Below are 15,199 nucleotides of genomic sequence, written 5' to 3'. Positions count from 1 at the left end.
AGATTCGCTACTTCATGGATGCTAATCCCTAATGATTGTGATCTTGATTGATCAAAAATAATTAAATTCAAAGCTTCATAATTCACTCAGTTTTGGTCGCAGAAGAGAGGAATTTTCTTTGTTAAAAATGTAAATTCTCTGCTAGTAATTTGCGAAAAATGACCAATATGATGGAGTAGGGCTGTAAAAAAAATTATGTTTCGCCTTTTTTTCAACTGTACATGTATAGATTCAAACAGCATAAAAATAAGTTGTTATTTTTATTTCATTTAAGGCTTTTTTTAAACCGGAGGTATACGTCTATATCAGATGTTTTAGAAATTAACAATTAAGCCACGACATTTATTTTAATATTGGGAAAACTTAAATGAAAAAGTGATTCTGAGTCTAATCATTTTGCATTGTTCTAATAGTTAAATGTTGTGGATTAGGTCTTCACAAGTATTAACCAAAGTCAGACTGACATGGCAACGAAAATATTTTATTCACAGATTAAGTAACCCTTTGTTTTTATTGGCAATTAAAAACAATTTTTATTAACACTAAAAATTTTAAAAAACCTACACAACTATAAAAAATTTCAGGGGTATCAATCAGTAGTTGAAAAAATGATGAACATTTCTACCTTCATAAATATGAAGCATACTGAATAAATTAAAAATGCTTAAATAAGAAAGACAAAATTATCATTATTGAATATAAGACGCATTTTTACAATACAATATCTCAAACTGAAACAATATGGAAGTAATTTATTACTAAGATTAAAAGATTTCAGTAGTTGGTACTGATTCATTTTAGATAATGAAAAAGAGTGAAGATGATATTTATTTATTTTTTTACTCAAGAAAAGTCATAAAAACAAATATTTTTATATTATTAACTATAATATTAAAAATTTGATTCTTTATTTTTTTTGATGAACTTGATGACTTCATCTGCAAACTCTGGATGTCCATGCACACCATGTCCGGCTCCCTTTACTCCAATAATCTGTGCATTAGGAAATAATTTCTTGATATTGCTTTCATCTTCTTCTCTGCAAATAAAAATCATTCAATTATAAGTAAAAACAGTATTATTAAATATTAAACATATTATGTTCACATAGTTAATAAGGAGATTGGTTTCACATTATTTATATTATAATATAAATTTTAGAAAGTTCACATGGTTAATAAGGAGGGTTCGCATTGTTTATACCACAATATAAATTATAAAAAGTTTACATAATTAATAAGGAGGGTTGTTGAAATTATAATACAAAATATAGAAAGCTCGCGTAGTACATATGCAAGCTTTCCGCAACTTTCAAGCCCTTTTCAAACTATCACAGATTTTTCGCAAGCCGTTCGCCCCTTTTCCGGTGATATACTCATCAGAACAGCATGGTTTGGTAGCAGAGTTACGAGTTGAGGTTTATCAAATATGAGCTTTCAATCTGAGCCCGGTACAAGTGAAATTGGCGTGGCAAACGACATTACTCTTGCATGTTATGAAATATTGGTAAAAAAATTATTGCATTTGTTTATAGACTGCTGCCCAGAATTATAAGTGAGGTCTAAAAATAAATTTTGCATAGCTTCAGAATGGGACGCTAATCGAAATTAAACTTTGAAACAATGGATTAAAAAATATCTCTGTTTTATAATGGTCTGTTTGGTCTCAAAATGGTTTCGAATTGAAGAATTTTGTACTTTAATTTGTATTACACCGAATATTTACCATATATGTGGGCTATACGTGGAACATAGTGTGAGAAGTTTCAGAGTAGGAATCAGGGTGATATAATTCAATCAGTTGAATTTCAATTCAAGAATCTCATCCTTTCCAACGTCAATGCTCAGAAATGCATTAATTTTTCCCTTTTTTTAAGATTAACTGAATATTCATCTTATTGTTTATAATGAAATGTTTATACTGAAAAGGACTAAAAACTAGCATACTTTTTTCTTTTATTTCATTGTTGTATCTTGCATCTAAAAAATGGATGTAAACACAAGGTTTTTATGTTGTCAGTAATTACTTTATCATGAGATGTGGATTTGACAAGAATCTGCATTTTAAATGCTAAACATGGCTACGAAATTTTATCTATCTAGCTCTCTGCATTTTGGAGTATCGAGTTCACTTGTACTTAAAACAGTCAACCAGGCAAACCTTCTGTCAAAGAATTTCGTTCAAAATTTGAAAGAAATCTACAAATGTGGCCATAATTCCATATACTAAATTTCGGCCTTCTAGCTAAAAGTATTTTTGAGTATCATTAGTATCATAGACAGACATAACAACAAAAATGTGTTTATCGGACTCAAAGAAGTCTCAAACGTGGTGACTCATCAAAATCTCAAAATCATAGATTTTGACGATAACAATACTTCTATACTTCGTATACCAAACTGTAAAAAAATATAAAAAAATTCAAATAAAGCTGACAAATAACTTGAACGCATCAAAATCTTATCTTGTGTTTTGAAGAAGTTTTATCAACTACAAGTTCTTATTTGAAAAATCTTCATAAGTTTAAACTGAATTAATAAAAATAATCATTAAAGATACCCCATTCGCAGCCATACGCCAATTAAAATCCTGAATAAACTACATTCCACGGAAGCTATGAGTAGTAAAAAGTGATAATGAGAGTTCATGTACTTGCACTTTCCGTAGGAGGTACATTTTGGCATCGGATCGTGACTAGCACGACCTATATTGCCAATTAGTATCGTCCAAAGGAGCAGGAACCCCACATGCTACCTAAATATTAAAATCTTGAATGATCTGCATGCCATGGATGCTATGGGTAGTAATAAAATGATAATGAGCCGTCCATGTACTTGAACTTTCCGTAGGAGGCCCATTCTGGCATCGGATGTGACTAGCTCAACCTATATTGCCATTAAGAACCGTCCGAAGATGTAGAAACCTGCTTACTCAGCCGATGACATCTCAGCTCTATGCTTAAGCTCCCTTCTCACCAAGGGATAATTAATGAAATGAAGGAAACGTATTGAATTAAACATAGGTGTTGAATTAGAAATCGTGATATATTGAGTAATTTTCAAAACTGGAAACGATATGTATAATTTAGAAAGCACTGTAATCTAATTTAATGAAACATTATTTAGGAATACTCAAAAATACTCACACTTTAAAATCCGATTCCGCACCATAAATAAAAAGTGTCGGTTTATCGAAACGACCAGAGCTTGGAATCCATACATCCTTAATATCATTTAAAAGCTTTCGAAAGAGGGCAGGATTCATTTTCCATTGGCACTTAAGATTTGAACATTTGATGGGAACCGTATCAGGTTTGTCAAATGATACGAATGAGTTCACCTGCAATAAATATACAGAAAGCATTTAAAAAGTCATTATTACTGTTAAAGCTCGAAAACCGTTAAAGTGCAGATTAACTACTTAACTCCTTTAAAGTGCGAAATCAAGAGTTTTCCGCATTTTTACTAGGTAATGGGTACATTAGTGACTTCCATATCGTTAAAGTTCAAAAGTTTGTTTCTCGATGAAAGTGTCGCTGTGAGAATTAAAGTACTTGACGTAGACAGAGCAAAAACTAATGCCGGCTGGATTTTAGTTGTTGTTCTTAGAAAAACAGAGGATGGGCTTTATAAACGTGGTACTAAAACGAGTATTTAAAACAACTATGCGGGATATGAATTCGGTATTTGCAAAGAGAGATTTTTAACGACAAAAAATGTCCCTACTGTAGAAATATCTCAACGTCAAATAGCAATAAAACAATCCCTTAGTACTGGGCAGGGTTTCAAAAATGTGATTTCAAATCTAAATGTACGACAGATAGGTGTGGTGGTTGCAACTAGTTGCTATGCAATTCAAAAATTTTTCGACTGCACTAATAAGTAAGCATAATTTTATCATATGTTTCACAAATTCATTTCCTTAGTTGTAATAATACATTAAACCGTTTGATTCTTTGTACTGAAGTTTTTCAATTGATTGATTATTAATTCTATGTGTGGATTGTTCGATTATATTACTAGATACTTTAAATTTAAAAAAAATAATAATGCTATTTTTCCAGCAAAGATAAACAACCTAATTAATTTTATTAGTATAATTAATTTTACAACAAAGATTAACAATTTCAACAGGTGCCTAATAGGTAATGTGCGGATTAGCGAATGTCCAGTTGGTAATGTGCAAATTATCTAGGTAATTCGCAGACTACCTAGGTAATTTCAAAAATGAAACAATTTTCCGCACTTTAACGAATCATCTTAGTTAAAGTGCAGATTATCTAGCTAATCCGCATATTAACTGATTTCTGCACTTTAAACGTAACATCATGATAGCTATGCTTTCACTTTTGTTTTTTTGTATATATACTTGAAGTAGATTTCATTTAACATTTTCGAGCATTGTTTTGTACAAAATCAACATCAGATCGACGATCCTTTTTGTAAAAATTAGAAAATTTTGGCATCTGATCATACGATTGTAGAACAGAAAACCTGTAAATCATTGTTGCGAAATCACTTTGAAACGATCGAAGAAAAATTTTAATTTCATTCAAAGTAACGACTTATTTAATTAATTGAAAACTTTAGACCAATGTTTTTTTTTTGTTTGTTTGTTTGTTGAATTTAAAATTTAAAATAATATACATGTATATGTTGCCGGAAAAAATTGAAATCTGGTATTCTGGAATGTTTACGTATTTTTAGACCAATTATGAAACTATTAATATTTCATATATTTCCTAGGCATTTTATACAGTACCAGATGACAAGTCTGGCAAAGTATGAAATGCATCGTTGATTACTTTTTACAAGAATCTGGCAATTGAGGCAAAGAATCTAATATATTCAAATAATTCTCAAATTTCATGCTTTACTTAAAAATGCCTAGATATTCAACAGAATGCTATATATATTATCTATAATTATTAATCTTATCTATGCTATAATTTAAATATCATTACCATCAATCAAACAAGATTAATTTCGATTTTAAGACTTACCACCCTTAATCGGTCATTCAAACGTTCCATAAATATTTTTTTGCCTTCTTTCTCAGAGACTCCTTGAGGTTAAATCGGTCGCATTATTCAGAACATTAGCGAATAAAACCACTTGACGCAAGCTTTCAGCACTCAAACCGTTTGGTCTCATGTCTTCAACGATCAATTGGTCAACTCTGTCGGGCTATTTATAATAAATTGAAGTAATCATGATATTAAACATCATATGCTTGATATATAAATAATCTTGCAAGCACATGTCAATTGAATTTTGCAAACACATTTTTGTCAAAAATTGAAACAAAGACTTTAATTTATTTTAATGTCTTACAGTTCCTCTAAGAAATATATATCAATTAAATATTTTGTATGAAGTATTTTGAAACTAAGTCTTATTTGGTTCAGTGCCATCAAGAAAAGCTTATATTCATTTAAATTTTATAATTTCGATTTTTGTTAGAGTAACGAAGACAGAGAACTATCACTTTTTGGATAAATGAAGATTGTATAATAAAAAAGAGATGGTTTTTAATTGGTCAGTAAAAGAGCTTTATTTGTACTTTTGTTATTTCTTTTGGTAACTTTACTTATTAAAATGTTATTCTTTCAAAAATATAATAAGTAAAAACAAATTATAGTTATCTCTCTTCGCTTATCTCAATTTCAGCATTCAATTCTGATGCTCATATCTGTCACAAAAGATCCCTCAACTATTCGTGCATATTTAAAATTTTTTGATTTAGTATTAATTCTGCCCGTACAATCAGCAACCAATAGCTCTATAACCCATTCCAACTGAATTTTTTTATCAGAAAAAATTAACATTATTTTAATCAAAGATAATACAATATTTTCTAAAAATAATATTTCATTCTTTTTCGATATTACTGATATAAAAGTACATCATAAATTCGTCAGAGCATTAAGAATGTAATAAAAATACCTTGTTGATGATTAGGATATTAGGATATTGATTAGGATGATGATTAGAATATAAATGATTAGGATACTATGCATTTATAAACATTTAATGGATATATTGTGCTAAATAATAAATAAAACATCAAATAGTCTGGACATGCAATTGTTATAAGATGATTATTCACGTAATGTGAAGCATTTTTCAATCACGATATTGTAATTACTTTCAATGTATGTTAGGATATTATTTCTCGAAATAAGCACGGTGTTACAAAAAATCCCATTGGGATAGAAACTAAACAGAAAACTGATGAAATTTCAGATAAGTAATTGGAATTTCTATATTGTAATTGCTTTTAATTACAATAGTGTTTATTCGGAAATTATTTATCGAATTAAACGCAATTCTACAAAAAAGAAAAAAATTGCATTAGGATAAAAAATAAACAGAAAACAGTTGAAATTTCAGATAAATGTCTTGAATTTCGATACAGAAATTAATCAAAATGAAAACAAGCAACAATTTCATTTTGAAATTTTTGTACGGGAATACGTAGAGGCAGAGTTGTGATTGTTTGATATCCTATCGTCTTCGTATCTCACTTTAGGGTCAGGATGAAATGAAAGATAACAATAGCTTCATGATAGTTTAATAAAACCCAGATAAACCCATATAATAACTCTTAAAATGATAAAAAGTTATACATTTATATTTGTTTGGAGCTTCTAAAATTAAACAACAGTGCTACCAAGAACTTTTCGTAATAAAATAAATAACAAATCAAAATTAAAAGAAACTGCAAGCTTGGTGTAAAAAAATATTAAAATACCTTTATAAATTTAAGAAATAGTATATCATGTAACGCAACCATTAGCATTATTTTTTGCATAGCTTATAGACTTACTAAAAAATGAATTTAAAATAACACATTTTAAAATTAATTTATATACATCTGTTAGTTGATATCAAATTTCAAATCAACTTTCCAGACTGTGAAATCCTAAAATATCCATTAGTTATAAAATTTAGAAAAGCATTTAGCTCACATAATTAAGAGCGGCATGGACTGAGGTTTTTCCTCCCATGCTGTGTCCAATCAAAATGGCTTTCTTAACTTCAAGTTCATCCAACAAGTGTATAATATCTTCCGCCATAGCACCAATATCAACCTCGTCACTCCAAGGACTTTCTCCGTGATTTCGTAAATCTACGACGCAAACCTAGAATAAAATAAAAACAGCACACATAGATTCTGAATTATACTTTCAATAAAAGATGCTGTTTAATTAAAATATCAAAAATTTCATCGTAGGAGTAATGTGAAGTACTAATTATTTTGTAGTTTGTTATTTTTTTAGAGTACAATAAAGGAGGTATATTTTATTTTATTTTGCTGCTCAATTATTTACAAAGGGTGTCCCAAAATTAACGTCAGATTTGAATTTGCCATCAATCGTACAGTAAAGTGTTGGCAACAATATTAAAAAAACATTTAACAACTGATAATTTAGGATTAGTAAAAATGGAGCGTTACATAATATAACAAACTGTTAATGCAGGATTTGAATGAAATAAAAAACACAGTTTTTATCTTTAAATTATTATATTTTTATTGAATCATAAAGTACACGGGATACGATTATGTATGGAATAACACATAGGGTAAATGGTCTCCATGGCCTTTCAGGCGCATACGCATTCTTTTGTTAAAATTTTCCATGAGCATTTTGCATAAATATAGCTGAATTTTGCTGATGCAGTGTTGAACTTCCTCCTTCAATGAAAGCGTGTTTGTGGGCCTGTTGGCATAGAGCTTTGACTTCAAATAACCCCAAGAAAAGAAATCCAATGGTGTTAAATCATACGATTTAGTTGGCCAATTCTCAAATTTTCGAACTGTGGCAGTCCAACTTTCATTATTTTTGAAATATTGATCAACAATGAAAACAAACCCATTGTTCTATCGTGTAACTCTCCATTTTTACTAATCCTAAACTATCAGCTGTCAAATGGTTGTTTTAATAGGGTTGCCAACATTTTATTATGCGAATGGTGACAAATTCAAATCTTGTGTTAATTTTGGGACACTCTTTATAATACCTTGTTGCATAGGTTGCAAAAATGAGTACTTCGAAATTTCAATTAATAGTTTTTTTTTTTTTTCTTTATTTCATTCATTTTTTTTTTCTAATTTACTTTCATTTTTTCTAGTCTTATTTGGAGGTAAAAAAATTTCTGTTTAATTCGTGAAATTCTTCTGAAATTTCAAATTTAAAAATAATAGTTATCTTCGAAATAACAGAGTAGTTGAATTATTCATTTCCCTTTTTTTTTTTTTTATCCAATTTTTATTTAGCACTGATTTATATTTTATTTATCATCTTTATTTCAAATAAAAATAGAATCTTAAATTTTTTCAATGTCTGTTAACTACTTATAGTAAAAAAAAGTAAAGACGTATTGCTTTAGCGTATATGAAACAATTTTGAAAATTTTTGGAATTTTAGATCCGAACTCCTTTTTAGCAAAAAAAAAAAAAAAAAAAAAAAAAAAATGCCTGTTTGAATATAAATATTTATTTAAAGCTATATCACTTAAAAAAATTATTGGAATTGTAAAAATACATCTGTTTCCTAAAAATATGTCTGTCCACAAAAGAGTCCCCATAGAATGTACGTGAAATTTTAGCAAGGAAAATTTAATCTAATAAAGGCAATATTTTTTTATGATTTCAAAGATAGTTAACAGAAAATTTTGTAATATATGTTTTATGTTATGTCTTGGAACTCCTGATGCTAGATTTTTTTTCAGACGAAATGTCATAATTGTAAAATAATATAGATTTCAACGGTTACTTGCCTTTATTGGCATAACGATAGAAAGAAAATAAATTCATATTTTATTTAAATGATTATCTATTAATAGCAAGATTACTTAAAAAATGTATTGAAGCATCGAATATATGTATGTTTTATGATACTCACAAAATGTACAGCATCATGTGGAGCAAATTTAACCATCACAAAATTGTTCCAATGATAGTAATATTTTTTTTCACGATTTAAAAGATAGATCATAGAAAATCATGCGGCATTACTTAATGACATTGCTTAGAACTCATGATTCTAGAAAATCTGAATATTCTTAAAGAAAATGTCATAAGGGAAGGTTAATATGCGTTTGAGAATGAAGTTCTGCTTTCATTCATTCATTTTGTTTTTATTTCACCAAGCCTCTTTTGAATGCAAACTGAACATAAAATTGAATTAATATTAAAGAAATAGCACACATTTTAGATAGCAATGTTCTAAAATTAAAACCATTACTTGTGAAAATAAAAAAATAATTTAATTTCTAAATAGTAATTTCTAAAAACTTTGAATAAATAAAATATAATAAGAGAAATGAAACTTCCAAGCAATATAGACAGCAGAAGCTGACAATTTTTCTCAATATTTCTATATCCATGTGTTGTATTAAAAAAAAAAAATACTTTTTTTAACACAAAACACAATGATAAACATATTTCACTGTGTCACATTCACAACATTTCATCATTGTATTGAAGAATGGTTTGAAATTGGAATATTATTCGGAAAAGCTTATTAAACTTAAACGTTTTTTTTAATTACTTTTTGGAAGATAGCGCAAGTATCTTCCGTTTCTCCGACAACCTTTCAGCATTTTTTTAATTCAGGAATATATTGGGGTTATTCATGCTACGACTTCTGCAAATTATCTATAAAAATGTTTTGCCAATTATTGCATCGTTTACCTCCTTCCAAGTTTTTAAAGCTAAAACCTCTTTAACACCATTCCAAGTTTCTTTCCCACCGTGAATTAGAATAATTAATTGTCAATTATTGCATTGCTTACCTCCTTCCAAGTTTTTAAAGCTAAAACCTCTTTAACACCATTCCAAGTTTCTTTCCCACTTGCTAAACCATGAATTAGAATAATTGGAATATCATCAACTTTTTCTAGTTCTTGTTTTAATCTTAAACAAGAATATTTGAGATCCACTGGTTTGGGCCTAGAAATAGAAAGGGCAGAAAAGAGATAATTAAAATTGAAATCATTATTAATGCTTCTATATTTTCTTGTAATAAAACGGAATGCTGAGACAGTCCATTAGTTTAAAAAAGTAATTACTTTTAAACTTGCAAATGGGTCTTTTATTTAAAAGATTTAACAGTGGGAAAAGGGAAAAGGGTTTGAAAATAACAAATTAAATTAAAGAATTTATTTAACATATTGGATCAAGTTGTTGGTTGCGCAGTAATTTTCTATGTTGTGAACGCAATTAATTTACATGATAATTTTTTTAATGATTTTATTATTATTTAGTATTTAAAAGTTATCTTTCATTTCATTTATTAGTAATAAGATATATACTGGAAAGCTTTATATATCATCTCCGTTATTGGGTGAATTTATATGTGGTTAATAATAAAAGAATGGAGAAATAGGTTCGCACTATAAGTTTTGAAATAAATATTTAATTTTTAAAAAAAAAATTATGGGTTTATCTTAAGAAACCAAATGATTACATGATGATTATTTTCAACCCCGCGTAATACCTTTCAACTTTCTCGCTCTCAAAAAATCATGTAAACAAAGTCTATTAGATAATAGTCTTAACAAATAAATTAGGGATTGACTTTTGTCAAAGAAAATACGTTTACATTAGAAACAGAAAACAATTATTAACTATTTGTAAAGGTTGTTTTTCCCGCTAAAGAGAAACAGTACATCAATGTTTTTTTAAAATGCCTTTTTTTTAACAGTTATATGATTTTATCTCTTATATGTTGAGCTCTAAAAGGCAAATTTTAAAATATCTACATATGCATTTAAAATACTCTCTGAATTATTAAAAAATATTTATGAAAAAAATCTTATTTTACTTATTAGAAAAAAAAATCTTAACTTCTGCAGCACAACGAATCGATAATGAAGAAAAATTTCATAATTTATGGGTAAATTAAGTAATTTCATAATTTTATGACAAAACAGAGGCATATCCACATAAAAGTAGAAATGACAGCAATTAAAAAAAATTATAACATTTAAATAGTCCTCAAATGTAAAAAAATAAATAAATAAATGTTGGATAAGTATTATAATTTCAGATATCGAAAAAGGAATTGAATTTCGTTTCAGAACCCTAAAATAAAGCTTGATTAGTAAATCGAGAAAGTTATTCGTGACTGAAAATAATGTTTTTTTTTTTGCATGCAAAACATTAACACATTTTGAAGTAGTGGAATGTAGTAGAGATTTTGATAACCCACAAGAGAAAAAATAATAATTTATTAAGTTGCTCAATAGATGCAAAGTTGCTCAATAAGTAAATATTTAACAAGGCGTAGTTTGAGACTGAATTAAATATGACACTTACTTTGAGGCAAAAACAAGATCTGACAAGCATAGTTGCAGCAACATGGCAACGTAAATAATATCCGATAGCAGTAACATTGTCACCTGTAAAACAATTGTCGATTAAAAATTCGTAACTTAGACGAGAATTCTAAATCTTTCTAAATATGTCATGATGAATTAAATAATCGCAGTTTCATTAAAATTAATCTGATTAAATCTATATAGCCATATTATTTTCCGATTTTTTTTTTTTTACATTTTAAAATTAAATAAGTTAGCTAAACAAATTAAGCAGATTCAGAACTCTATTTTGTATGCATCATCATAAATAAAAAAAAAACAAATAAATAATTTTTTATGTTATTTTGAAAAGGCATAATTCCTTCATTTTACTGTGCATTCCTCTTTTAACTACCATAACTATAAAGATAAATTATTGAATTTTTAATTGAGATAATTCTTGTCTGAAAAAAAAAAAGGATTTTGCAGAAAAATCAGAATTTTTTTTTCCTTACCAAATTAAATATCTATGTTGATGAAAGCACCTAAACGCTCTTTGACAATCAATTCAAGAGGCATAAATACAGATAAAGATAAGTAGAAGTATTACGTTTCGCGGTAGATGGGGAAAATTGATCTCTTACTGTCATTTCAAAGGTAAAAAAACTTAGATACTGGTGAAAAGCTTTATCTGCATGATTGATCTCAGTGTTGCTTTTGTAGAAAACGATAACTACTGTTTTAAATTCTGAATTGAACTAGTACAGATAAAATTATATAGAATAGGGGTTTATTTTGTGGGTTGAATAGAGTAAAATTTTATTTCATTCACGCTTAATAGATGCATTGAGCGTTCATTCACGCTCCTTTGCTATCCAAAATCTAATTAGATGCTTGTAATGCTTTACTGATTACATTCACCGGTTAAATCCCTTAAAAGAAGATGCAATTAGAAATTGTGGTCTCAGTAAAGGTCTTTCTGTATTGTTTGAGTAAAAGATTGAATTGTATCTGCTTTAAGCTAAGCCTAAAGTATTCACGCAAGAGCCAGTGAAATGCTATGGATTAATTAATAAATTTCGTATATTTAAGAAGTAATCTTATTTTGTTTTTCAAATAATTACTTTCATACTTTTTTTAGAACGGAAATAATATTTTCTGTTTTCCTTTCATTTATGTTTAATTTTAAGGCAAAAAAAAAAAAAAAAGCCATTGTACAGTTTTTGCACAGAAAAATAAATCAATAACTCATTCTTTGGGAAAAAATTTTCTTAAACAAAAAGATAGATTACTTCATTTGTAACATTTCTTTAATAAAAATATAATTTCTTTAATGAAAAAATATTTTAAAAATATTGATCGAAACCTTTAATATATGTGAAATTCAAGCTTTTGAACTTTAATCCAACAAAATAAACTGCTGTTGTAGAATTTTAAGCTTTATGTCATACATTTTCATAAGCTTATCAAAACAGATAACAACTGAACGGATAACGTTGATAATTTAGCTACCGATTATCAGCTACTCAACAGTTCTATGTTATGAAGGAAAACAAAATACCTGCAAAAAGCGTAAGAAAATTTTAAAGCTCTGAATCATTTTAGTTTTTATCCAGATTGTATAACCATTCACCTTTTGAATTAACTTAACTGAAGTATAATCGTGCTTCATTTTTTTCAATGTCACCAAAGAAAGCTTGTATCGAATTCACTTTTATAATTAAGAGAGGTAAATGGTTTAGACATTTTCAAAAAAGGGAATTGACTAGATTGAAATTTTCGCAAAATATGCATTAAAAGACTATTTTTCGTTTTCAGTAACCACAATCGTTAGAAATCTTAAGAAATTATACTATATCGTTTTATATCATATAGTATTTTCTCAGTAAAACCGGTTTCAAAACATATAATTGGCTAACATAATCCATTCATTTACGTTGCCTCTGTAGTAAATGTAGTCATGTTGCATCTACTTTATTCATGAATTATTATCAATTATTCAAATCGTAGCAAGTCTCACTGCTCGTAATGACTGGGCGCATTGCATTCCTAACTTTCTTATTTAATCCCCTTTTGCTACCTTTAGCACTGCGCATAAATTATTAATTATCAATAGAATTTTAAAAAAAACTACAAGCTTTTATAAGAAATGCTTTATACACAATACTGCATATAAGAAAGTATCAAAAGACTAAACGCAAAAAATAAATAAATAAATCTGGAATTGAAAATCTTATTTTTTTTCCCGCCTCATTTATATCATTACATTCGTTAAACTAAAAATAAAAAGTAAAAAAATAAAACTTTTTGGTTTAACATGAATTTGACAGAAGGTATTTTTTTGGGTCTTTTAACAGCAAACAAAAGGAAACTCGATCCGATTATTTATTACAGAAATAACAGCTGTTCAGTAATAGTCGCATGTTCAACCTTTTATAGAAACCAGAGGTGACTCTGAGGGGATATTTATGGGGGTCTCTTGCAAAAATGCTCCTCGAGTAGTGGTCTACCAATGGAGTAAAATTCAGCTTTACACTTATTATTACTATTTTTTTCCTTTCAAAATCTTTATTTCTGGGCTTTTAGGTTCCAATAGACTCACCGGCCACAATATAAACCTTCCCATGGGAGAAAGTCCACTCACTTTTCTGGGGGGTTCATGGGGAAAGTCCATCCCATTCTCACTTTTCTAGTAGGTTGATGAACCCACCAGGAAAATCATTCACCGTACTGGAAGCTTCTCTTTCCCATATCTGGGTGGTCGTCCCCCCCGGTGGGGAAGACTGGTAAAATATACTTTCCTCCCTACTTGCATAAAGTTATAACCTGTGCAGACCGCTCAAATTGATTACGCTCTAATAATTTCAGTACAGAAGAAGAAATCATATTCATTTGTGTAGGGACTGAGAGGAGATTAATTGTTTAGAGTATCCAGGAATCAATTTTTTTATCTCCACTTTTTGAACATTATTTTCTTTACACAAATGCTGAAGAATATTATTCTTATGAAAAGTAGCATGATGTGTTTGTTATTTATCCTCGAGTCTTTTGTGAATATAACTAGGATTTTTGAATAATTAAATTACGCCCAAACAAAGAGATATATTTTGTTTACTCTAAGACGTTCTGTAGTCCCTTTTTTTCTAACATTTAGCAAAATAGTTAATAAAACCAAATTTGCAAGAAACTTTTTTCTTTTTGCTCCGACCGCAATTTGAATTTTTAGATTATCATCCTTCAATAGAATATCTGATATGATATTTACAAGACTTAGAACAGGCAGCATCAACTCTTAAAGTAAGATTGAGAGTTTTTCATGTTTAATAATTTTTAGAAATTGTTAATTTAATTTAATTTTAAGAAATTTTAATCCTTTTAGATATAAAGATTTGAATGTCATCATACATTGTTTATGAAATTTCTGATGTCACTTTTAATTTTTATTTTATATAGAACGAATTTTGAATTATTGTACAAGGGGGGAAACACCAACTTTAGCAGGGTTTTTTTTTGTTTGCTCCTTTTGCAATTCGAATTTTCAGATTATCACCTTTCATTAAAAAAAAATTCTGATATGTTATTTACAAGACTTAGAATAGACAACATTAAATCTTAAAAGTAACACTGAGAGTTTTTCATGTTTAACAATTTTTTAAAAAAATTGTTAATTTAATTTAATTTTAAGAAATTTTAATCGTTTTAGATATAAATATTTGAATGTTATCATACATCAATGATAAAATTTCTGATACCACTTTCAATTTTTATTTTATATTTAAAAAAAAATTTTGATGTTTCAGCTAAGAATTTTGAATCATAGTCAAAATGGAGATACATTAACTTTAGCATTTTTTTTTCCCTTGTAAAAAGTAAAATGATCCAGCGATAGAAAA

At 28.2% G+C, this 15,199-nt stretch overlaps 1 protein-coding gene across 1 annotated transcript; it reads right to left on the bottom strand.

Moving 5' to 3' along the window:
* Positions 1–494: 494 nt before the first annotated feature.
* Positions 495–11,943, bottom strand: LOC129960680 (protein ABHD11-like). The gene is made up of 7 exons (XM_056074251.1): positions 11,822–11,943; positions 11,326–11,408; positions 9,801–9,957; positions 6,971–7,144; positions 5,003–5,186; positions 3,146–3,339; positions 495–1,039 (listed from the first exon to the last, which is right to left on the bottom strand). Exons 2-5 carry the CDS (start codon positions 11,400–11,402, stop codon positions 5,055–5,057), a joined length of 540 nt encoding a protein of 179 aa, XP_055930226.1. The 5' UTR covers positions 11,403–11,408; positions 11,822–11,943; the 3' UTR covers positions 495–1,039; positions 3,146–3,339; positions 5,003–5,054.
* Positions 11,944–15,199: the final 3,256 nt, after the last annotated feature.

The sequence above is a fragment of the Argiope bruennichi genome, chromosome X2, assembly GCF_947563725.1.
Source record: "Argiope bruennichi chromosome X2, qqArgBrue1.1, whole genome shotgun sequence".
NCBI classification, from domain to species: Eukaryota; Metazoa; Arthropoda; class Arachnida; order Araneae; family Araneidae; genus Argiope; species Argiope bruennichi.
The sequence above is the reverse complement of the archived record's forward strand: the minus strand, read 5'-3'. Positions and strand labels throughout refer to the sequence as shown.